This window comes from Medicago sativa, chromosome 7 (assembly GCF_051527215.1).
Source record: "Medicago sativa cultivar Bolivia chromosome 7, Bolivia_mono, whole genome shotgun sequence".
NCBI classification, from domain to species: domain Eukaryota; kingdom Viridiplantae; phylum Streptophyta; class Magnoliopsida; order Fabales; family Fabaceae; genus Medicago; species Medicago sativa.
This window is the reverse complement of record NC_140755.1, coordinates 32,676,782-32,699,585: the sequence shown is the minus strand read 5'-3', so window position 1 is coordinate 32,699,585 and position 22,804 is coordinate 32,676,782. Positions and strand designations below refer to the sequence as shown.

Below are 22,804 nucleotides of genomic sequence, written 5' to 3'. Positions count from 1 at the left end.
GTTGCGGTCGTGAGTGGACTCCTCACAAGTGTGTGTCTTAGGTGCTCTGATACGTAACGGGATGAGAATTTTGTCATTCTTTTCTGTTCCTTACGTATTACCTTATGAATTTTCCAAGAGCTATTGTTGAACCAAGATATTATGAGATTTTATGTTGAGGCCCTTGTGCCAAAGATTATGTTTAAGTTGTTGAAACTATTCCGCTGCGAAGTTTAAAATAATTACGTTGTTGGATTTTGAAGGATAAATATTTATGTATTCAGTTTATGATTTTAAGAAAAGAATGTGACATTCTGTTATGATTGAGAAACTCTGATTTTTATTATGAAATTTTTATGTTGGAAAAACGGGGTGTTACAGGCTCCGCCACTGGGACGAGGGTATGCCAAAAAATGTGGTGCAAACAGTAGTGTGTCTAAAATTCTGTTTATTGAATGTAAAAACCAATTTCAAATCTAAAGACCATATCACTTAATTTTAGAATTCTGCTCTTCTCACAGCATGTTTCGCTCATGCCCAGCTGAAATACCTAAACTATCCATATGTTAGTTAACTAACGCAAGTGTAAAAACTTGCGCAAGTTAAGTCATGCTGCGTGAGTTAAGTCATGCAGAGTGACTTAACTCACTTTTTTTTTGTGGTGGTCGGGGTTCGAACCCCGGACATTGCATATTATTATGCATTGTCCATACCAACTGAGTTAAGCTCACGATGACACTTTTTTAATTTATTTACTATATTCAAATTATTTTATTTACTATATTCAAATTATTTTATTTACTTTATTCTAATTTATTTGTTCACTTTATTCTAATTTATTTATTTTCTAAATTATTTGTTCACTTTATTCTAATTTAATTATATTTTAATTTAATTATTTACTTTATTCAAATTAAGTTATTTACATTATTCTAAATTATTTATTTGCTTTATTCTAATTTATTTATGCACTTAAAATAAATATTTATTCGAATTTATTCATTAAATAAATACAAATATAAATATAAAGAAATGAACTAAATTAATATTTATTCTAGTTTATTCATTAAATACAAAATCAGAAAATAAAAGCAAATATAAATAAAAAGAAATGAACAAAATTAATACATATAACAACATCTCATTTTATTAATAGAATTCATACAATAATTGATACATTTATTCGAATTCACTAAAGTAAATAAAAAGAAAATAAAAGTTCTTTTACCCTCTTGGGGTAAATAGTGATCAGTCATGGGGTAAATAGTGAGCAGCCTTCTTGGAGGAAATACATCATCAACCCTTGGGCTAAATTTAAATCGGGTTCTTTTTATACCCCAAGAAGATTTCTTTTACCCACGGTAAAAAGTTTTTGGGGTAAAAAGAAGCAAATTTAATTTTATCCCAAGGGTTGATCACTTCCCCCAAGTCGGCTACTCACCATTTACCTCAAAACTGACCACCATTTACCGCAGGTGACTAGAGACTAAGAGAAAAAAAAAAAAAAAAGAGAAATAGAGGGAGAGAATGAGAAGGGAGAGAAAGTGTTATGGTGTGAGAAAATAAGGAAGTATGGAGGGGTATTTATAGGTGGGAATGGTAGTATAGGTTATAACAATCATAAATTGGGTCAGAAAAATGTGTGAATTTGGTAAAAAAACGTGTAAATTGAATGTTGAAAAACTGACCATCGTCCAAAAAACGTTTGTTCATGAGCTCAGATCACCGGCCAACGTGTGTGAGTTAACTCGCGCCCAGTCCAGTAGTGCGTGACTTAAGTCATGCAGAACTCATAAGGTGTGTGAGTTAAGTCACGCAGCGTGACTTAACTCACACAAGGGTATAACTGGAAATCATGCTGGACGTGAGCTAAATGTGCTGGGAGAAGAGCAGAATTCTTAATTTTATTCAATAAATATTAGGGTCAGCCTCCTCCCACCTTCTCTCGACTTTTTTCTCTTTTCATTTTTTCATTGTAGGGATGGTTTTATGTCAATACCACCCCTCAACATTGTTTCTTTATCTCTTTTTATTTAAACAAGTGGTTATCCAATTCAACCAAATAGTAACATTCTTCGGTGTATTCATGGTCAATTCATTTTTGTTGTTTGGATGTTGCTTGGATCATCCAATATTGATTATATCATGTTTGATCTTTGGATGTGACAATATATTAAGAGGTGTGTTATATGAACAACCATTTGAGTGACAACTTTTGTGACAATCACTAATTTACAAAGAAAAGTAGATAGTGACACGGAAACCAAAGCAATAGAGAGAGAGAAAGTAAAAAAATAATGTGAGTATGAGAGATAAAGTTGTCACATAGGTTGTCACAAAATGGTTGTCAAAATATCATTTCTCATATATTAATCCATGCAGCTGGCACACCAATTAACAATTCCCTTTAAGAAATTTTTTAATGTTGTTGGTTTTGCCGCAAATGTATCATGTGTAATCGACGATATATTAATCCGTGCGAGTAGCACACTAATTATATAACAATTCCCTTTGAGAAAACTATGGAAATAAGACAATTTGATGGACCACACAACACAAACGAACATGTTCTTGTACACCCAAATGATGCATATAGTAGAACAATTGTGTGTACGCATATTCGTCAAGTTGCCATAATCAGATAAAAGTCGATGTACATAACTTATTTAAATACTCACCAAACATAAATTCATGTTTAAATATTAATTACAGAAAATGTAAATATACAGCAATTATGAGTGCGATGTATACATATTTATTCCAAATATAACCTCATGGTTTTTAAATTACATTTTTGCCACAATATAAAGGTTCATAATGGAGGGGTGGGGTGTACGGAATTTGAACCTCAGTCTCTGCATATAATATGTAATATCCCTACCAACTGAGGTAACTTCGGAGGGATAGCTCAAGCCACTGTATTTATATTAGAGAACAAGTTCAATAAATTTATTTGATGCCAACATTTTTGCAGCATCAGAGAGTTTGCTATCCTCAACTTCCAATCTTCTCAAATGTGAACAATTCTTAACAAAGAGTTCAATAGCCATAGATTCTATCCCCAAACAATGCATAACATCAACATTTTCAAGTCTCTTGCAACTCCTAACCATGGTAACCAATGCCAAACTAGTGAGCCCTTTACACCCTCTAACCTTCAAATCAACCAAATGAATACAAGAAACCAACATTGACACAAAATCCTTATCAAACAACATTTCATTATGAGACAAATCAAGTTTCTTCAATTGCCTCAAATGTTGCCCTAAAGTAGCAAGCAAACCTTTCTCCCTTTCAACAACATCACAGTTTATGAGTGCCAATTCTTCAAGACCATTACTCACTGCCACACCTAGAGCCTTAAGCCCTTCACCAGTTACAAGACAACAACTTTGAAGCCTAAGACTCCTAAGGCCTCGAAAATTCATATTCGTCGCAATAGCAAATAGATGATTGTTTTCAAGGTCCATAGGTAAACGAAAATCAAGTTTATGCAAATTATTAGAACTACAATTTGAAAAGAAATGTAGCAAACCCTCTCTGCTACCACCATCATGAACCAAAAGTGATTCCAATGAGTTACAATGTTGTGCAAGGTTCAACAAAACTCCATCAACCACGCTTCTACAAGTCTTGAGCTCAATTTGTTGAATACCCTGCAAACATTGAACAAAAGAAGAGTAAGAACCACCAATTCCTTGACAACTTAGAAGCTTCAATTTCTTAAGGTTTCTGCATCTCTTCCATAACCAACCAATTCCCCAATCATCTCCACGAATACCCTCGAAACAAAGACTCTCCAAACCCAATTCCTTATCAAAATCATCACTTTCAAAAACACCGTTTTGGAAATTCACCTCCTCAGAAGAACAAAAAACAATTGAGAGATGTTTCAAGCAAGGAAAAAGTAAAACCCAGTTGAGAAAAATTGGTCTTGAGAGAGTTATAGAAAGAGAAGTCAACTTGGTACAAGAGTTTGAGAGAGAGGTGATGGAAGAGAGAGGAACAGGAGCAGCCAAGAATTTTAAAGAGAGAAGTTTAGAAGAAGAACCAGAAGAGGAAATAGCAGAGAGAAGAAGGGGTGTTGTTGATGGTGATGATGATGATGAGAGGAGGATGAGAGAGAGAGAAGAGAGAGAAGGGTGTTGATTGAGGAAAGAGATGAAGGAAGAAAGGTGTTGATTGTTGAAACGAAGAGAAAGAGAGGTTTTTGATGAACGGTAGAGATGAAGCCACCGTTTTGAAACAAGGGAGATTGAAGAGAAAGAAGAAGATGGAAGTTTTTGGAATATTTCTTGCAATAGTTCATCGTATAAGCTATTTTCCATCTCTTCTTGTGTTTCTCTCTCTGTTTCTCTGTCTGTCTTTTATTGTGTTGTTTGGAGAATATAGCAAGGTGTGTCTGGTTTTTTTTATTAAGAGAAAATATTAGGATTAGGTGAGAAGAGAAGTGTGTTTGAAAGAGCAAGATTACTTGTTGAAAATGAATCTTAGACGCATTTGTAATGGACGTGAAAGCCACGTCCTTGCTTTTCTTTGTGTTGGGATGTCTATATATTTTTCTAGCAAATAGAAACTTATGTAAAACTAAACCAAATTGAATCAAAAAATAAAATTAAACCAAATAAAAAAATATTTAGGTTGCTCACACATGACTCAATTTATACACTTGAGACAAACAATATAAATTATTATATTATATATGTTAAAAATAGTAGTACTACTTTTACTTTATACATTGAAAAAAATATTAAAGAAAAATTGGTGGTCACAACTCATTAATAAAAAAGAAGGTGAAAACTGACATTGTTTTGTGAGAAGCAAAATCTTGACATTGTAAATATGGATGATGCATTCATGTTATAAGGAAAACCAAGGCGTAAACTTTAAAAGGTTTCAAACTTGCATCACTTTCAAGTTGAGGTACTTTATCATGTGATTGATAGACAACTTCAAGAGCTTAATAATAGATTCATCGAGGTGAGTTGTGAATTGCTTATTTGTGTAGCAAGCTTAAATCCAAGAGATTCATTTTTGGATTTGACAAGGAGAAGTTGGTTAATTTGGCTCGACTTTATCCATCAGAATTTTCTTCTTTGGAGCTTACGGGAATAGACAATCAACTTGAAAATTATATCATGGATGTTCGTTTTTTAATTTAGATGGGATTAGTGATCTTTCAAGAAAGATGGTGGAAACTAAAAGACATATTGTTTATCCAATGGTGTATTTACTTTTGAAGTTAGCATTAGTTTTACTTGTGGCTACTGCAACGGTTGAAAGGAGTTTCTCTGCTATGAATTTTGTGAAGAATCAAATGCGCAACAGTATGAGAGATGAGTTTTTGAATGATTGTTTGGTAACATACATTGAGAGTGATATATTTGATAGTGTTGAAAATGAAAAAGTCTTGCAACGCTTTCAAATATGACGTCACGAAGAGGGCAATTGTAATTCTTCGTGTCTTTAGTTTTTTTATATAGTCATATACTTTTTGTAATCTTCACTGTTTTGCTTAATGGTAATGACTTCATCATTTTAATGGTTATGGTTTTATATATTTTTGTATAAATATTTATGATAAACGATCTTGACCCCACTTTCTGAAATTCCTGGATCCGTCCCTGGTTTGGGTTGGCTTTTTCATTACCTATTGATGAAGTTAACTCAAAATTTGATGGATGAAGAAGATTGTTGCTACTAATATAAAAGGTTTGTTTCAAATATATTTTGTGCTTCTAGAAGATTGTTGCTGAAAATATATTTATGGACAGTAAATATATTTTTTGTACCATATAAAGGAAGAATTTATGCAAATATATTTTTAACAGGAATATTTGATGCAAATATATTTTGCGCTAAAGGAGAAAGAAAAAAAAATGTATCTTCAGCGTGATATCTGTTCCAAAATCACAAGTTATATTTCTTTATAAATACAGATCATGTATCAGATGAAAAGTGAGAAGTAGAGGGAAAAACAAGGATTAGAAGTCAACAACAAAACTAGGGTTTGTAGAGATTTCTCTTGCAACAAACAGTAGGGTTGGGATTGAATCACCGTTGATTCATATTGAACAAACACTGCTAGGATTGAGTCTCTTGGCCACGGGAAGAGATTTGGGACTTTGGGTAGAATTAGGTTTGAAGACTGATTCTTGTAACCCTTTGGAATCTTTTGTAAAGTTACTCACTAATTATAGTGGAACAGAGAGCTGCTCACTCTCTCCCCATAGTAGGCCAGTATTGGACCAAATTGGGTAACCAAACTTGTTTATGTTCTTTCTCTTCTCTCTCGCGGTTTTTTAATTTTTCTTATGTTTATAACTGTTATCCACATTTATATTGGTTGCTTGGTTAATTTTCTCCACACATCAAGTTTTTATTGGTGTGATTTTTAAATGAATTCACAATAATTGGCGCCCACCGTGGGACAAGGATCAAATCGATAATCAGGGATCATGGGTTCAATGTGGGATATCGAGAAGTTCACTAGAAGTATGGAAGGTTAAGATCGAAGCGGTTTTGATACAGCAAAAGTGTGCACAAGCTTTATAGGGTGAAGGTGCGTTACCGGTCACCATGTCACAAGCGGAGAAGACCGAGATGGTGGACAAGGCTGGGAGTTCAGTTGTCTTGTGCCTCGGGGATAAAGTTTTTGAGAGATGTCCTGAAGGAATCTACCGCGGCATCGATGTGGTCAAAGTTGAAGTCATTGTATATAACAAAGTCTTTGGCTCATAGGCAATTCCTAAAGCAACAACTCTACTCATTCAAGATGGTAGAGTCAAAGACCGTCATGGAACAACTCACGGAGTTGATCACAGGTCATCTTACGTTATTCTTAGCATGTTTTCAATCATTTTCAGTAGATTTTAGCAGCAATAAGGAGGAGTATTAGAACGATTGCCTGTGATTTCGGGACTTTTGTAATGTTTTATATATTTGAGTATGTAATTCTAGTTTTCCCGAAACATAGCAATTTTAGGGGGTTTTTGAAGTAATTCACGAAGAAATCATGCAAATTAGCAAATCAAGAACAACTGAAGATTGTCAAGCCTTTGGGAAGACGAAAAATGAAGATTCAAGAGGCCTCAGGAGACTTTACATAGGAAGGAATTATGTTTCCCAGGCAAGTTATTTGAAGACGAAAACCTAAGAACAACGAAGATCGAAGACTTTGGGCCCAGAAGAGCACTCAAATGTGCCTAGGGCATGGCAAAGCATTACCATGCGCCTAGGGCATATTGCATGCGCCTCAAGCATGCTTAAAAGTGGGGGCGCAATTGTCATTTTATTCGTTTTTGTGGGTAAAGCCCACGTTTTTAGTCAAACCCAATTATAAAATCTCCACTATAAATACTAGCCTTCCTCATTCAGAACTGGAGCAGTTCAAGAGGAAGGCTACTTTGGAGCTTTAGGAGAGAATATATCTTCTCCTTGATTTTCTAGGGTATGTTTTTATCTTTAGTAATTTGTTTTTAGTTACCATGTGTAACTAAATCTTTTTAAGTTAGAGTTCTAAGATGAACCTCCGTATATTTTTGTTGGATATTTATTTAATTTAATATGTCATTTATTTATTTATTTATTCTTTTGTTCACTATTAAGTTTTATTAGATTATAGTCTTTATTTCTGTGAGAGGTGCAACCCTAGATTAGGTACTTAGGTTTTGACAGGGCCTAATATTGCTATCACTAACCGGATGTAAGTGATTATTAATTAGCGAAAGAAAATCATAGGAATTGTTGACCCTATACGTAAGTACCCAGTGGATGATACCCATTGGGTCGTGTGGTGCATTACCGAAACTAGGAAGTAACTGGTTAGTAATTAAGGAAACAAGCACCTAGTTGTCTGACTTAAAGATATAACCTAATAGAACCATTTTTTTGAAACCCTTAGTAAGGTAGACGTAGATTAGGGATTCCTGTTTGTAGAACTACTAAGTAAGCATAGAGAATGTGTGTTATGAGTGTCCTAAGATTCATAGATGGGCAGATCTAAGGGAACCTTGGCCTTCATTGCCTTGGGAAACACTGGAAAGCCAATTTAAGTTTATGTTTCAATTACCTTTGAATTAATAAGACCCCGCACATTGTTGGAACAAAATGTGTTTAACATTACCCTTTGAGTTTTGATGATAACAAGGTATTAAAAAATGTGAATTGGATATGCAAATATTTGTTCAAGTGTGCATGACCATACACAAAAATCTGAATGTCTTAAATCAAGCATAGTTTCTGAAAGAACAAATGAGAGCAATTGAATCTACAAAAAGGAAGCTTGTGTTGCAAGAAAGCATCTAAAGAAAAGAGGTTCTAAAGATCATCAGAAGTTGACGTCATCAGAAGCACTCTTATCAGAAGTTGTCTACCAGAAGCTGGAGTTAGTTAAATGTTGTCATTCGGATTTTGCATCATTGCAGAAGGAATATAAGCCTGGAGTAACGGCTAATTCAGAGGAATTTGAAAGGCATTGGATGTTTATCCGCTGAAGAGCGCAAAAAAGGACAATAGTACAATTGTACAACCACTATCTCCACTACTCTGTTTTATGTCTACAATAAGACAATAGCTGTGACTACGCTGGTAATTCTCTATACAAGGAATGGATTTGAAATTGTTCCCTCCTAGGACAATAACCAAATGAAGCAACATATCATTGGTGATTTGATTAAGCTTCAACAACGACTCTTTTTTGATGTGCTGGCAATCTACAACGTTCCTCTCACACCTATATATAAAGGAGTGAAGACTTGAAGATTTCCATGAGACTCACAATAATTTTACAAGTGTCAAACCTCTGCTGAAATTGTTTCACATCAAAGTTCACTTAGAATTTCTTATCAACTTTCATATCTTAGAAATTCTAGAGTCTTAAGAGTCTGTATCTAATTTGTATTGTGAACCGCACTGATTGTATATCAGATGTTCAACCTTAAACAATTTTCTGTGTAATTCTGTTTGAATAGGAAGTATCTTGCAGTTGTGCTTGAGCATAGGAAGTCTTTTGCAGTTGTGCTTGAGCATTAGGAAACCTCGTGCACTTGTGCTTGAGTTAGTTTGAAGTCTCTTGCTTTAGTGCTTGAGCAATTGTAATCAGATATTGATTTTAGTGAACTCTCCATGGAAATGCAAGGAGGAGTGGACTGCTTCTGGATTGTGGAAGGAACCACTATAAATTGCTTTATGTCTTTCTTCTTTCTCTCTCTCTCTCTTTACTTATCTGCTGCAACTAGACTCTGATCACTACTTCAGAAGTTGAACTCCATTAGGTTCTGAACAGTGAATTCAGTTTTAGAAACCGACTGGTTCTTACTGGTTCGTCACGGTTCAACTGCATACCTGATCCAACTACCTGCTCGAACCAGTAATGACACCGGTTCCCGGTTGGACCGGTCTGACCCGAGTTTTAAAACTATGAAAAGGAGGACGAATGACTGTATACAACAATTCTGAAGAGCACAAAATGCAGATATTCAGGAAGAGTGACATTGGCAGTAGATATAGTTGGAGTACGCATTGAAATATCACTGGTTGATCTCGGTTCAAGTAACGATTTCATAGCCCTGGAGCATGTTAAAGATATAGTTGTAATCTAACCAGCAACCAAGGTGTTAAAGTTCGTTGATGGAAAATGTCAAAAGCTTTGTGAAAAGCTGGGCAATACAAACATCACCGCATGAGAATGTAAGTTCACAAAGGACTTGCTGCTGCTAGTCATGGAAAATATGGATAGTGAAAGTGCACCATTGATATTAGGCAAACTTTAAATTCATTTGAAACTATGATTGGATATGATAAAGCTGAGTTTATCAAGATCATCTCTAAAACCTGCTCAGATTCATGGAAGACCTTTTCCTTTAGTGTTATGCAACTCAAGTGTTTTGATAAGATGTTAGATTGGATAGTTATGAAAGTGATTACAGCAAATCAAACAAAAATATTTGTTATTGGAGGATCCGAAAATTCCTCTTTATCAAATGGCGTCGTTGCTGGAGTTTGCGTCATTGCTGGAACCTGTAAATATTTGTTTTTGTTCTACTAAATTCACTTGGCAAGCTTAACTCGCTTAGCTAACCAAACAGAACTTGTAAATATTTTTTGTTTTTTTTTAGTTTTTAACTTTTCGTGTTTATTTTTAACTTACACTTGACTACTAATTGTTGGTATAGTTGTTTGATTACCTTGTATGCAAGACAAAATATTAAAAGATATAATGGATAGATGAAAACACGAGAAGTTTGTGTTTTTAATATGAGGTATGTTATTTGAACAATCATTTTTTGTATTTATCTTTAATATGAGTCACACCAGTGAGAGTAAAACTAACAACTTCTCAAGGACCTTAGTGAGAGTAAATGTTTACCGTCAGAGACCTAATTGATAGTAAGTATACAGAGTCAGAGACTTAACAATAAATTGGTTTTTGATGGAAGATTGATTTTGAACAAAAGAGAGAATTGAATGAGATTTAAGATTTAAAATTTAGGGATTTAGAGATTTGATATTCAATTTAGAGATATTGATTTTTGGTTCAGGTATCAAAATGATCATTTTCTACTTTCACTTTAGTCCATGTGACACCTCGTATGTAATGTCATTGTAAAACTTGTGTCACATCATCACTCAACAAAATTATTTTACATCAAAGACTAAATTGATAATGGAAGTGCAGAGTGATATACTTCTTTATATTTATATTAAGTTAACCACGTGTCTATTTGTCTCGACCAGTTATGTTATGCCACATATCCTATATGCAGTGATAATCAGGTGGAATATGTCCGTGGAAAAGCAGAATGGAGGACAGAAGTTGGAAATTGCAATAGCCATGTCTTCGTCCTACTACTCCTACTCCATTTCAAATTCACTTCCTTTCCCACACTCCATCATCAACAACAAATCCCAAACCCCTTTTCTCTTCTTCAAAATCAGAAAGAAGAGCCTTATAACCCGTTGCACTTCTTCTTCTTCTTCTTCTTCTTCTTCTTCTTCTACCTTTCACAACATTCTCCCCAAACGGCTCGAATTCGCTGCCTCAATTTTACCCGGTGGCGATTGGTGGACGCTACCCAAACATCCGGAAGAAGACCGCGCTGAACCCACTCCCGCATTGCTTGCTCTTCGACGAATGTGGGAGCTGGTTGCTGATCAGCGATGGGTTGCACTTGTGGCGTTCGCCTCTCTTGTCGTGGCTGCTGTGAGTTTTTACTCTTTCTCTAACTAACAATGTTCTAAATTTATTATTACTTAAATTCTATGTTTTGAATGTAGAGTAGTTTATACTTGCTTGCATACATTTTTTGTTTCTTTGGTCAAGTAGTTTATTGGCTAGATCGTAAGCCGTTAGGGTGAATAAATGGTTCGAACTCCTGTCCCTGCATATTGTTTGTAATGTCCCTACCAACTTAGCTACATTTATGTTAAAGTGAGTTGAATTGAGAAATTTTAGTGTAAAAATCGTGTTTGGATTAAAAAACAACAAATCCTGACTACAATTTGAGGCAAAATCAATTCTACTCAAGAGCAACCGAACATGTCAAAATCAATTATGGGTGCTCCAAACATGGAAGTGAACATAGGCATAATTGATTCTGTAAAACTGATTCTGGCTAAAAGTGAGTTGAAGATAAAGTGATTTATGTTTGGCTAGATTCATGTAAAAGAGTTGAAGAGTTGACATCAAAAGCTTCAATATCTAGCTTCAAGTTAATTCATAATTGAAGGCAAAATCAATTCTACTTGAGAGCAACCAAACATGTCAAAATCAACTCTACACCTCACCTCTAGGATCTATTTATGCTCCTTCTAAAGGGCAACCAAACATACAAGTTATTTTCGTTGCTTACTGATGAAAAACTGTGATGAAGACGTGTTTTTTTATTAATTTGAGCCATTTTTCGTGTAACGTTCAACACCAGTGGGGTTCTAAAAATGCATTCAGTTTGGAAAGATGTTACTTTAGTTGATTTAGTTTTGAAAGTTTTGATATATGTGAATTGGTTCTGAAACTTGTTTTTAATGTTTGCTACATCTGGAAGTATGAAATTTTGTACATTAGGGACCATTACTGCACAAGTAATGCTTTCACGGATTAGTGTTGTCAAATAATGGATATAGCTCTATAGTGTAGCGGAATTTGAGCAAATCGTTGTTGTTCTGCGATATGCTATGTAGTAGAAAGTATTGTCAAATGGAGGCTATAGCGGCACTATAGCACTATAGCATAGCAGAATTTGAATATACCGCTATTTTCAGCGATCTGCAATTGACAACATTGGGTGGACTTTTGTAGATCAAGGACCATAACAGCACAAGTAATACTTTCAGGGGTCAAACTATATATTTACTTGGGTTTTTTCTTATGAAGTCTTGTTATTGCAATTTGGGCAAAAATTGTTTTTCTGTACACTAACTTTGTCTATGAAATGCTATATAATCCTTGGTTGTATTTCAATGGAAATCAATGTGTGTAAACACCAAAGAGTTAGAGGGGGTGAGGGTTATCCACCATTTATAAGTACTAATTTGGCCATACCATCGGTCATTGTGGGAGCTCCAACAAACTCTTCCAATCTCACTTTTGAATTCCTCTAATGTTTCTGCAAACGTGCTATTTCTGTTGATTAACGTTGATTAAGAGAGATATATGATGGGTTGGGATTTATTAGAAATGGATCAAGTAAGATGAAGTCTTGCTTCAAACCAGCTTGTTTTATTTTAAAAACTCAAGGTTTGATTTTGACCTATTTACTTTATATAGGCCATTTCTATGGTATGATTTGACCTTTTAAAATCTTGGTGTTCGGTGTATCCTTTTGCCTCTTTCAAGGTATACTTTGTAGTAAGGCCTTTAAATAGGTGACAGATTTACCTCTAAACAGCCCTAAGCCTTTATGGTTGACAACGAACCAAAGCTTTTTTTATAGGTAAACTAATGTATAATTTCTAGATATATTATAGAAGTGTAATACAAAAACAACAACAATAACGATAATATTGTGTAAGTTTTTTCTTAAGGCTTACATGTTAAGCCTAGAAGATTTTTAGATGGCCTAAAATGCCTTCGCCGAACTTTTTTAGTAAATAGGCCCGGGCCATTAGCTCTGACAAGCTACCAGGTCTATTTAAGTATGATGGATCAAAAGTGGACTCACTAAGTTGCTTCAAAGTTATATTATAATCTTGTGTTTGGTGTTTGTTTACAAAGATGTAAAACCTGGTGTGAGGTAGAGTAGGCTAAAGTTCGTACAAAGCAGCCTAAACGGTATTTGATATCATATTTCGTATAAGGCTAAATTTCAAATGGCTTTTGGAATGGCATTGGTATCATAAAATGACTATAGAAACGTGATATATGTGTGGCACTGTAGCTTCATCGTCTTTCTTATGTTCTGCTCCGCTGCATTAATTCTCAACATTTAATGCCATTTGATGTATCTGCGGCTGCAGCTTTCAGAAATCACCATGCCAAGTATATTAGCAGCATCAATATTTTCAGCTCAGAGTGGTGAGACCGTGGCATTCTCTAGGAATGCAATGTTTTTGGTTCTTCTATGTTTCACTTCAGGGATATGCAGGTAATTCTTGTAGAGCTTGTCTAACCTAATTTTAGCTACTTTTTTCAAAAGCTATCATTATAATTCAATAGGACATCCAAGGTATTGAACCAAAATGAACTCTAGACTAATCAAGGATCTTCTCCTAAAAACGGAGCTGTCGTAAAGTAACTATTGGAAATTCCGCCTTCATTGTGGTCCGCCCTTAGCTGCCTAATTGCGGCATTTGGGCTGCCTTATTTGCAGCCTTCAACACCTTCATTGTGTTGGGTTGAAAAGGGTGGATTTAGTCCCACATTGCTTAGAGATATGGCTGGTGTAGTGTTTATAAAGCATGGGCAGCCCTCACTTTACAAGCCTGTTTGTAAGGATGAGTTAGGCCCAATATAAAAAAATCTAAGAGAAATCATGCCACTTCACAATGTAAATGTAGGAAGCTACTGATCTCCAAATAAAAAAATCTAAGAGAAATCATGCCACTTCACAATGTAAATGTAGGAAGCTACTGATCTCCAAATAAAAAAATCTAAGAGAAATCATGCCACTTCACAATGTAAATGTAGGAAGCTACTGATCTCCAACAATGTAAATGTAGGAAGCTACTGATCTCCAGATTCTTAAAACACACGACTCATATCCTAAATCAACATTTACATTGTGAAGTGGCATGGTTGCACAGACAATAAGGCTAATGCTTGCCTCAAATTAATTTCCTCATTTGTTATGTTATATATTTCATTATTAAGATTGAGTGGGTGGTTATTTGGATCTCTAAGATTGAGTGGGTGGTTATTTGGATCTCTTATTTGAATTTCAGTGGTTTGCGAAGTGGTTGCTTTGGAATTTTGAATGTAACCTTGGTGAGTTGTTTTTGATCGCTCATATTTTCAATTAATGCTTTGGATGCCTAAACTTTTGTATGCTAGGATTTTTTATCCTGCATGTGTGTTGCTTTGTATCATTGTGAATTTTATATTGGACAATATCGTCGTTGGAACTCCTCTAGGATGATTTTAGGCTAGTGTTTAAAAACAAATAGAGGATGTTTTGTGCATTCTCATTCTAAGATATTTTCTTGCATTCTAACAATTATAATTTCAGTTTTTACATTGATTGAAGAGTTTTTTCCTTATTATAACTTGAGACTGCCCTTCTCTAGTTCTCTTTATGTTCTTATTGCAATTGTATAAGATTTCCCCCCTTCTAAACTCCTATACAGGTTATTGCTTTTTCTTTTAAGTACTATCGGTGTTTACTAATTCAGAACGCATCATTCCATTCTGCATATGTCATTTTTCAGGTAAAGCGTCTCCGAGAAAACTTGTATACAGCCATTCTTTTTCAGGTATATGTTTTGCAAATCGAATATATACTGTGCTAACAAAGGTGTTCTTTAGCATTTTTTAGTAATTTATTTGTCTTTCTTTTCTTCATTTCTTATGGTTACCTTAGGCTTGTGATTTGTAGGACATGTCCTATTTTGATAAAGAAAAAGTTGGTACCTTGACAAGCAGGCTTGCAGCAGATTGTCAACGGCTTTCACATGTTATAGGAAATGATCTTCAGTTGATATTACGCAACACTTTGCAGGTCTTGATTTCATATCAATCTTCTGGTTAAATTTGATGGTATTATTTTTCTGCGCATGACATGTTCTTCTCTTTGATATCTAGGGATCAGGAGCAATGATTAATTTACTGGCTTTATCTTGGCCTCTAGCATTATCCGCATTGATGATTTGTTTTATGTTATCTGCAATTTTCATGGTTTATGGCAGGTAAGCATTGGTAACTTTTCCATGTTTATTTTAAGGGATTGTTTTTTTCTTTTGGTTCTCTAGTTTTGTACTGTATTCTTGTTAAGAAGATAACTTGAACTCCATTCTTGTCATATTCATCTCTTTTATCTTGATTATTCTTCTTTTTTTCCTACCTTAAAATAAAGCTGGTGAGTAATATAAAAGAACAATTTTTCAAAAATAAGTCAAAAAAGGATATCTAACTGTTATGACTAGGTCAACTGCATGTTTTGACCCGGTGTTTAGCTTCTTTTTTTCCAGTTCTGTGACAGGGCGGTTTGCAGGGTCTTCTATATCGGACATAGGTTTTGGTCTAGTTTTGATTAACTTGGTAAAAAGTGAAAACTTAATGATGGGCCAAGCATTTGGACTGCCCTCTTTCTCTTTTAATTTACCATTGACCTAAAGGGAATTGTGGAAAAAAAAATACTTAAAACATAACAAATAAAATTACTTAAAAAATAATGAAAAACTATTTATATGCAAACATAGTATAAATCACTTAAATATTTTCATATGACTTATTTAGTGTGTGTGTGTATTAATTATTTAATAAACATAAAAATAATAGAAAAATGCTCATCCTGCATCCGCAGATGCAGAGATGCAATACCAATTTTGAGTCTAACTGCTTCACTCTGCTATCCGGGAGTGACAGCATAGACATATCCTTGTTTTGTTTGCGTATCGAAAATGATATATAAATTGAGATAGTGTGTGCGCAATGAAGGTATGCCACTAAACTGCTGTCATCCACATAAGCATGAACTTGGCGTTTTGGAATTTTTTATTCATTCTAGTTTTTATTTATTTCAATCTTGTATTTGTATAGGATAGTGATAGTGATAGTGATATTAATCACATAACAAAGTGATGGGGCTGCAAATAAGAATTTGGGTTCCAATGAGTGAAGCGTTTATGCTAACAAATAGAAGAGTCCAGAAGTAGTCTGCTGATGTGGCTGAAGGTAAAGGGGAATGACACGAGTGAAATGGGTATTCTGTTATAAGAGGAGTGAGGAGAGAAAGAGAAGAGGCATCTTTTAGAATCAGAAAGTGTTGCTCATAATTGATACTTAAGTTTATACCTCCGGTCACTATTATAAGCAAAAAAACTACTTCATGGAGATTAAGAAATGCAGTTGAGTGCAATTAATTTTGTAGCTTTCATATAAAACGTATGTCAAATTTACTAAATTGTCCTTTTAAGAAAAACTCATCAACTACCTGCATTAAATGTTCTTAAATTAGATGAAGGGTATATTAGGAATAATAGCTTTAAATAGTTCAAAAGTAGCTAAGGTTGCTTATAATAGTGACCAAGATTTAAAACACTTTTTTATGCTTATAATAGTGACTGGAGGGAGTACTTCTCAATTGCTTAATTGCTATTTGATTGGTCTATCTTCGAACTTGTTTGTATCTCAAACTAGATGACTTTTCTTTTTTCTCCATCGTGTTTGAGATGAAGAGTTTTCTTTGTCACACATGAAGATGATGAATACATATCCCTGGCCATATTCTCTGGCAATGCTGATTGTCTAAAGCATGTATTTGTTGTTTTAATAGGTATCAAAGAAAAGCCGCAAAGTTAACCCAAGATTTCACAGCTTGTGCCAACGACGTATACACATTATCTGGTAGATACCGTTTCTGAAATATTGACCATAATCTTATTTTAATTATTAATACCTTTTCTATTACAGGTAGCTCAGGAGACACTTTCTTCGATAAGAACTGTCCGAGTGTATGGAACCGGAAAAGAAGAATTTGAAAGGTAATTTGCTGAAAATCTATACCTTGGCATGTATTTTAGGATTTAACCTTTTGTTTGCTAACTTTTATTTTATGTATTTCTTCTTATGTTGTAAACTATTTCCCATTATTTTTTTGATACTACTAGGACATATTCACCCTCCCTTAATTCTAGTTCTAGGACTTTCCCTTAATTTAAGTTTTAGGATAGCAATGAATAGAATTTATATACATTTGTTTAAAATGTAATTTGTTTTATACAACTAAAGATACCAATGTATATTTTTTATATTATTAAATTATATTTTATAGGGGTAAATGAGGAAATCATTTTTCTCATCCATTATCCAATCTTCTGGTTCTGACCTAGACCCCACCCCAGGATAAGAGTTCAACTCAAGAGACAGTATAAGTTAGGGTGACATGATAACTTATCATATCTGCTGGCTCATCAAACACTGGACTGAGACGTGAAATGATATCTTATCATATCAAGTCTCTCTTATCCTGACCTTCAAATGTACCCTATAAATATGAGTTTCTCTGAACCCATAACATCAAAGAATCATTTTACACATTTTGTAAATATACAAGTTCAGTTTTCTCTCAATCTCCCTTATGTCTCACTCTTTATAATATGCCTAAATACTTCTTTTTAAAATATATATGCCTAATTATTTTCCAACAAATTTAATTACTAGTCTATAGGTATAAATGAACCTAATTTTTTTTTCCCTCTCAAATGTCACATTATAACAGCTACTGTTAAATAATTTGGTTTCTACAAGAAAATATGCGCATAAAAAATTATTAGAGCTGTTTGTAAGTTTTTCCCTTTTTTTAAGGCATATTACATACTACATACACATTTCTAATCTATTTTTTGTTTGTTAAATCGAAAGTTGCAGATATTTGCAATGATATTAGCAACATAATTTATTTTTTGATTTCATCTACGCATCCTGAGTGTGATAAATGCATACACCAATTGATCATATATTTTTGTAAATGGCCGTCAGTAATTCTATTAATACCTATACTACATCTAATCTAATCAGGTACGATCAGTGGCTACAGAAATTAGCATTTATTAGCGGTAGAGAGAGTGTGGGTAATGGTTTATGGAACCTGAGCTTTAATACCCTTTACCGGTCAACTCAGGTTTGACTCATTTAACATAAAATGTCTTATATTTAGGGACGGAGGTAGTAGTAGTAGATACTACTTTACTTTAGTATACTTCTATTGTGTTTTATAATTTTTTTTATAATGAAAGAAACAATGCTCCCTTCATGCCTCCTCTTAATTGCTTTAATATATATTTTTTGGGCATTGATAGAATTTTGATTTACTTCTAAAAGGTATCATAATATGTCATATTTATCAAAAAAAAAGAGTATTCAATTTTGTGTTTGTTTATCATTATTTGGCCAGTTGTCCTGTTGTTGGTTCTTTTGTAAATCTTCCACAATCTAATAATCCTCTACTCCCTCCGATCACTATTATAAGCAAAATTCCACTTTTTAGATACATTGAGTAATTAATATATCTAGTCTTTATTATAGACTAGATACATTAATTATTCAATGTATCTAAAAAGTGAAGCTTTGCTTATAATAGTGACAGGAGGGAGTATCTCATAAGTTTTTTAGTTTTGAATTATGATCAAATTAAAATTCTTTCAACTTATTCTTCCTTTCTATGAGAGTCCAAATATTCTACTGGCAAAATACTTGGATAAATCAGTTAGTTTTTCAAGTTTGGTATCTGTCTTCGATATTTTTAACCGTTTTTGAAGAACTGACCGGTGGTTTTGAAATCTTTAATGCTATGCCTATTTTCCAAGGAATGTTAATAGATTATGTCACAAAATATAGGACTCCGTTAACTCACGGGAACTAAGGAAGTTGGTAACAATATTAATTTTATTGCTTGCTATTGGTTACTACAAGAGAAGATGTATATTAATTAGGATTATTTTGGCAAAGAAATAATGCAATTGAAAATTTGAAAGGGGTCTTATAAAAATAAATAAAGAAATTTTTCAAGAGGGTCTTATATTTAGGGACAGTGTTGTGTTGGTAATTATTTAATTGTTTTTTGTTAAATTGCAACTTGCAGATATTTGCAGTGCTTTTAGGAGGAATGTCTGTTCTTAGTTGTAGTGTCACTGTTGAGCAACTTACTAAGTATGTATTATACTGTGAGTGGTTGATCTTTGCTACTTGGAGGGTGACAAACAGCTTATCATCATTACTGCAGTCCATTGGAGCATCTGAACAAATTTTCCAGTTGATGAATCTTTTGCCCTGTGACCAGTTCTTAACCAAAGGCAAGTAATTATTTCAGTCCCTTGCTCTCCCTACTTTTGTATGAAATTACATATTGTTAAATTGTTCTTCCCACGTCTACAGGAATTAAGTTGCAGAAGTTAATGGGCGATGTTCAGTTTGTAAATGTATCATTTCATTATCCTGCAAGGAGTATGGTATGTTTTTTTGTTCTATTAAGCATATTTCACTACATTTGTTTACCAAAAACACGGTTTTAAGTTAGTAATGTCTGCTCAAAATTTGAACGCATATGCTCATTTCATTTGTTGCGCCCATCAAATGCTTTTATTCTTTCAGTTTAGATATTTCTCATCCCTTTTACTACACCTTTCAATTTTAAGGCATTGTTGTTGTGTATAGTTATCGTTAATTTTTCATTGTTCCTGACTTTTGACACAGATGCCTGTTCTCGAACACTTAAACTTCTCTATAAAAGCAAATCAAGTCATCGCCATTGTAAGATTTGTTTCTTTGTTTATAGTGATTTTATGTTGGTGGTGCTCAAAGATTAACTGGATATTTCTGCCTTGCCAAGGTTGGTCTTAGTGGAAGTGGAAAGAGCACATTAATCAACCTTTTACTTCGTCTCTATGAGCCTAGTAGTGGTCAGGTAAATTATTTATATCTTTCAATCCTGGTAAATTGGAATTAAATGTTTGTACGTGTAACCAAGCTCATGGTAGGAATTCATTTATTTTGTTTAATAAGAACAACAGTTTTATTGATAAAAACAAAATGTCTGCAAAATCTGTTGAATGGAGCATGGCAAGAGTTATTCTTAGTCGCTGGATCTCCAATACACACACTCACAAATTAATGTAAATATAAGAATACGCATCATTCACTTCTAGATTAATCCTTTTTTTTAATCCATTTTGAGTTACTTCCACATTCATCTACCTTGTTCCGTAAGTTCATTAAGTACGTTTACATTGAAACAAGAGCAACATCTTACTACAGCAAACATTTCCCTACCTTCTTGGTGCAAGTTATGAAGATAGCTTTTCTAATGATCATGACTGCCCCATCACATTTCCCTATCTCATCAGCTTCTTGTATCTTATTTCCGAAAAGCAAATCTGTGATGTCATGATCTTGATTAGTTACTGCTGCTGAAATGGAAAAACTATTTCTTTAATATTCTCCTCCACCATTGAGATGGTGACAAATAGGATACTACTGACTAAAAATGACACATCTCCATACCTTTAAACCTATATATGATCTATTGCGCTTGTGGAAATTTTGTTCATAGACTTGATACAGGTGTGCTTTCTATGCTAAATTGTTAACCAATGTTTACAACGTTTAAACCTCACAGTTATGACATCTTTCTATCTATCTACATATGTGTGATTTGGCACATGGTTCATTGTTTTGTTTTTAATCTTGTTAGAAAGAGGAGTGAAAATATAGCGTGGTGAAGATGATAAATCCTGCTAAAAAGATGATGACGACGATGATGATACAGCTAACAAAGTGGATAGATAATACAATTAAGCTATTCAATTTTGTTGTAGAAATTCACTTGATAAACCCATGGTCAAAATAGCAAAGAGAGGACATTACCATATCAAAGCTAGTGTATATTTACATAAACATTCATATGGTAATAATTTCTTATAGTTTGTAGTATTTTTACTCGCAGATATCTGTTGATGGTATCCCTCTAAAGGAGTTGGATATCAGGTGGCTAAGGCAGAACATCGGATATGTTTCACAGGTTAAACTACTGAAAGAATATTTAACTAATACTCGATTATAAATTCATTTTCTGAATCATTTTTACTTCAAACAGGAACCCCATATCTTCAACATGGACATAAAGTCAAACATAAAATACGGTTGTCCTAGGAACATAAGTCAAGAAGATATTAAACAGGCAGCAAAACTGGCTTATGCCCATGACTTTATATCTTCACTTCCTAATGGCTATGAAACCCTTGTTGATGACAATACCCTTAGCGGAGGACAAAAGCAGCGAATTGCCATTGCCAGGGCCATTCTTAGGGATCCAGTTATTATGATTCTTGACGAACCAACCAGTGCCTTGGATTCTGAAAGTGAACATTACATCAAGGTGCGTTTCTCAAGTATTGACCATAGATTTAAATTGTGGTCTGCAACCGCAATTGTTGCTACAATATGATTGTTTTAGAGGTCTTTACAGTGGTATCACAGCTGCAATTTGAAACCATGGTTCTGACTTTTCAATGTTCTAATTCCCAATTTTTTGTTAAATATATTTTGCTTATCTAAATGAAACTATGACGTGCAGTTGTTGATATGTTATGCAATTCTTATTTCAGGAGGTATTGTTTACATTAAAAGACGAAGCTAAATCAAGAACTGTCGTTATCATAGCACATAGGTAAGTTCTTAACCCTTGTCCTTTGTTTCAATTGCTTTATAACAGTAGTTGCATTGAAATTATCGACATTTCACAGGCTTTCTACTGTAAAAGCTGCTGACAGGATCATTGTTATGGATAATGGTCGCATTATCGAGGTGATTTCCTGTTGAACTTCGTTATTTTTATCATAACACTTGACCCCAAGAAAAGAATGTGTTTTCTTTTATGTTTAGACATGAACCAGTTCTGCAATTATATGGTTGTTGCAAGTTTTTGTTTACAGCACTGAGTTAAAAAATTGTATATATTTACCTTAAGAAAAGTTAAGCTTTTTGACCTGGTTAATGATCTGGTGCTACGCAAGAATTTGACACTACTCAATCATTCTTGTTTTTTTATAGATTAAAACCAATGCCTAAACAATGTGTTTTTTGTTTTGCAGATGGGTAACCATGAAGAGCTTATATTAAAAAATGGGCTCTATGCGAAGTTAAATAAAATTCAAGCAGATATTTTAACTTGATTTGAGTTTGGGTGGCTGTGATTTATTTTGGAGTATCTGAATAGTGTGGCAAAAAAAAAAGTGTTAGTTGTAGTTGCACATTGAGGTTGGTTTGTTGGTAGAGCAGATAGAAATGATTGTTTAGGGCTATTGTCCAATTAGGTGGGTGCCTTGAAAGTTTATAATGTGTACTTGACTTGTATTTGGGTTTAGTACTCCTAGCTTATATTACATTCCCAAATCATATGGCTCATGTGACACAATCTGTGTCATTAGCTAATACTTCAAAGAGTCGTGTAGGCTTAAAATATGGAGAAAATGAGGAATAGTTTTTTGTTAATCATATATTTTGTTGATGAATAACTTCTGTTAAGTATTATTTTTCCATTGACAAAGCTCAAAATTGGAGATCTTGGCTTAAATGAATTATATTGTAAATAGGTAAGTGAAAGGTATATTTAAAATAAGGAAAAGTGAAAATGAAACTTAATTTTATTTATTCGTAATATTTTCTTTCATAGAA

General features: G+C 33.9%; 2 protein-coding genes and 1 pseudogene across 2 annotated transcripts; 2 read left to right on the top strand and 1 right to left on the bottom strand.

Annotated features, from left to right (window-relative positions):
• Positions 1–2,644: 2,644 nt before the first annotated feature.
• Positions 2,645–4,367, bottom strand: LOC146905720 (RNI-like superfamily protein). The gene has a single exon (XM_085724071.1). It carries the CDS (start codon positions 4,305–4,307, stop codon positions 2,907–2,909), a length of 1,401 nt encoding a protein of 466 aa, XP_085580197.1. The 5' UTR covers positions 4,308–4,367; the 3' UTR covers positions 2,645–2,906.
• A 95-nt stretch (positions 4,368–4,462) lies between these two features.
• LOC146905719 (uncharacterized) lies at positions 4,463–5,433 on the top strand (annotated as a pseudogene).
• A 5,345-nt stretch (positions 5,434–10,778) lies between these two features.
• On the top strand, positions 10,779–22,657 carry LOC146905718 (ABC transporter B family member 26, chloroplastic-like). Its single transcript, XM_085729912.1, has 18 exons — positions 10,779–11,182; positions 13,435–13,562; positions 14,359–14,401; positions 14,842–14,886; positions 15,009–15,131; positions 15,215–15,318; positions 16,908–16,962; positions 17,045–17,115; positions 18,152–18,254; positions 19,215–19,425; positions 19,508–19,581; positions 19,826–19,882; positions 19,962–20,036; positions 21,075–21,149; positions 21,225–21,506; positions 21,736–21,797; positions 21,874–21,934; positions 22,222–22,657. The coding sequence occupies exons 1-18, from the start codon at positions 10,814–10,816 to the stop codon at positions 22,300–22,302; spliced, it is 2,019 nt and encodes a 672-aa protein (XP_085586038.1). The 5' UTR covers positions 10,779–10,813; the 3' UTR covers positions 22,303–22,657.
• The last annotated feature ends 147 nt before the right edge of the window (positions 22,658–22,804 follow it).

Excerpts from the sequence above, each read along its gene's own strand:
- LOC146905720 (XM_085724071.1), bottom strand. The coding sequence starts at position 4,307 with ATGGAAAATAGCTTATACGATGAACTATTGCAAGAAATATTCCAAAAA.
- LOC146905718 (XM_085729912.1), top strand. The coding sequence starts at position 10,814 with ATGTCTTCGTCCTACTACTCCTACTCCATTTCAAATTCACTTCCTTTC. Across the intron at positions 18,255-19,214 it reads CCCTTTACCGGTCAACTCAG|ATATTTGCAGTGCTTTTAGG; the intron begins GTTTGACTCATT and ends TGCAACTTGCAG. Across the intron at positions 19,883-19,961 it reads CAAATCAAGTCATCGCCATT|GTTGGTCTTAGTGGAAGTGG; the intron begins GTAAGATTTGTT and ends TGCCTTGCCAAG.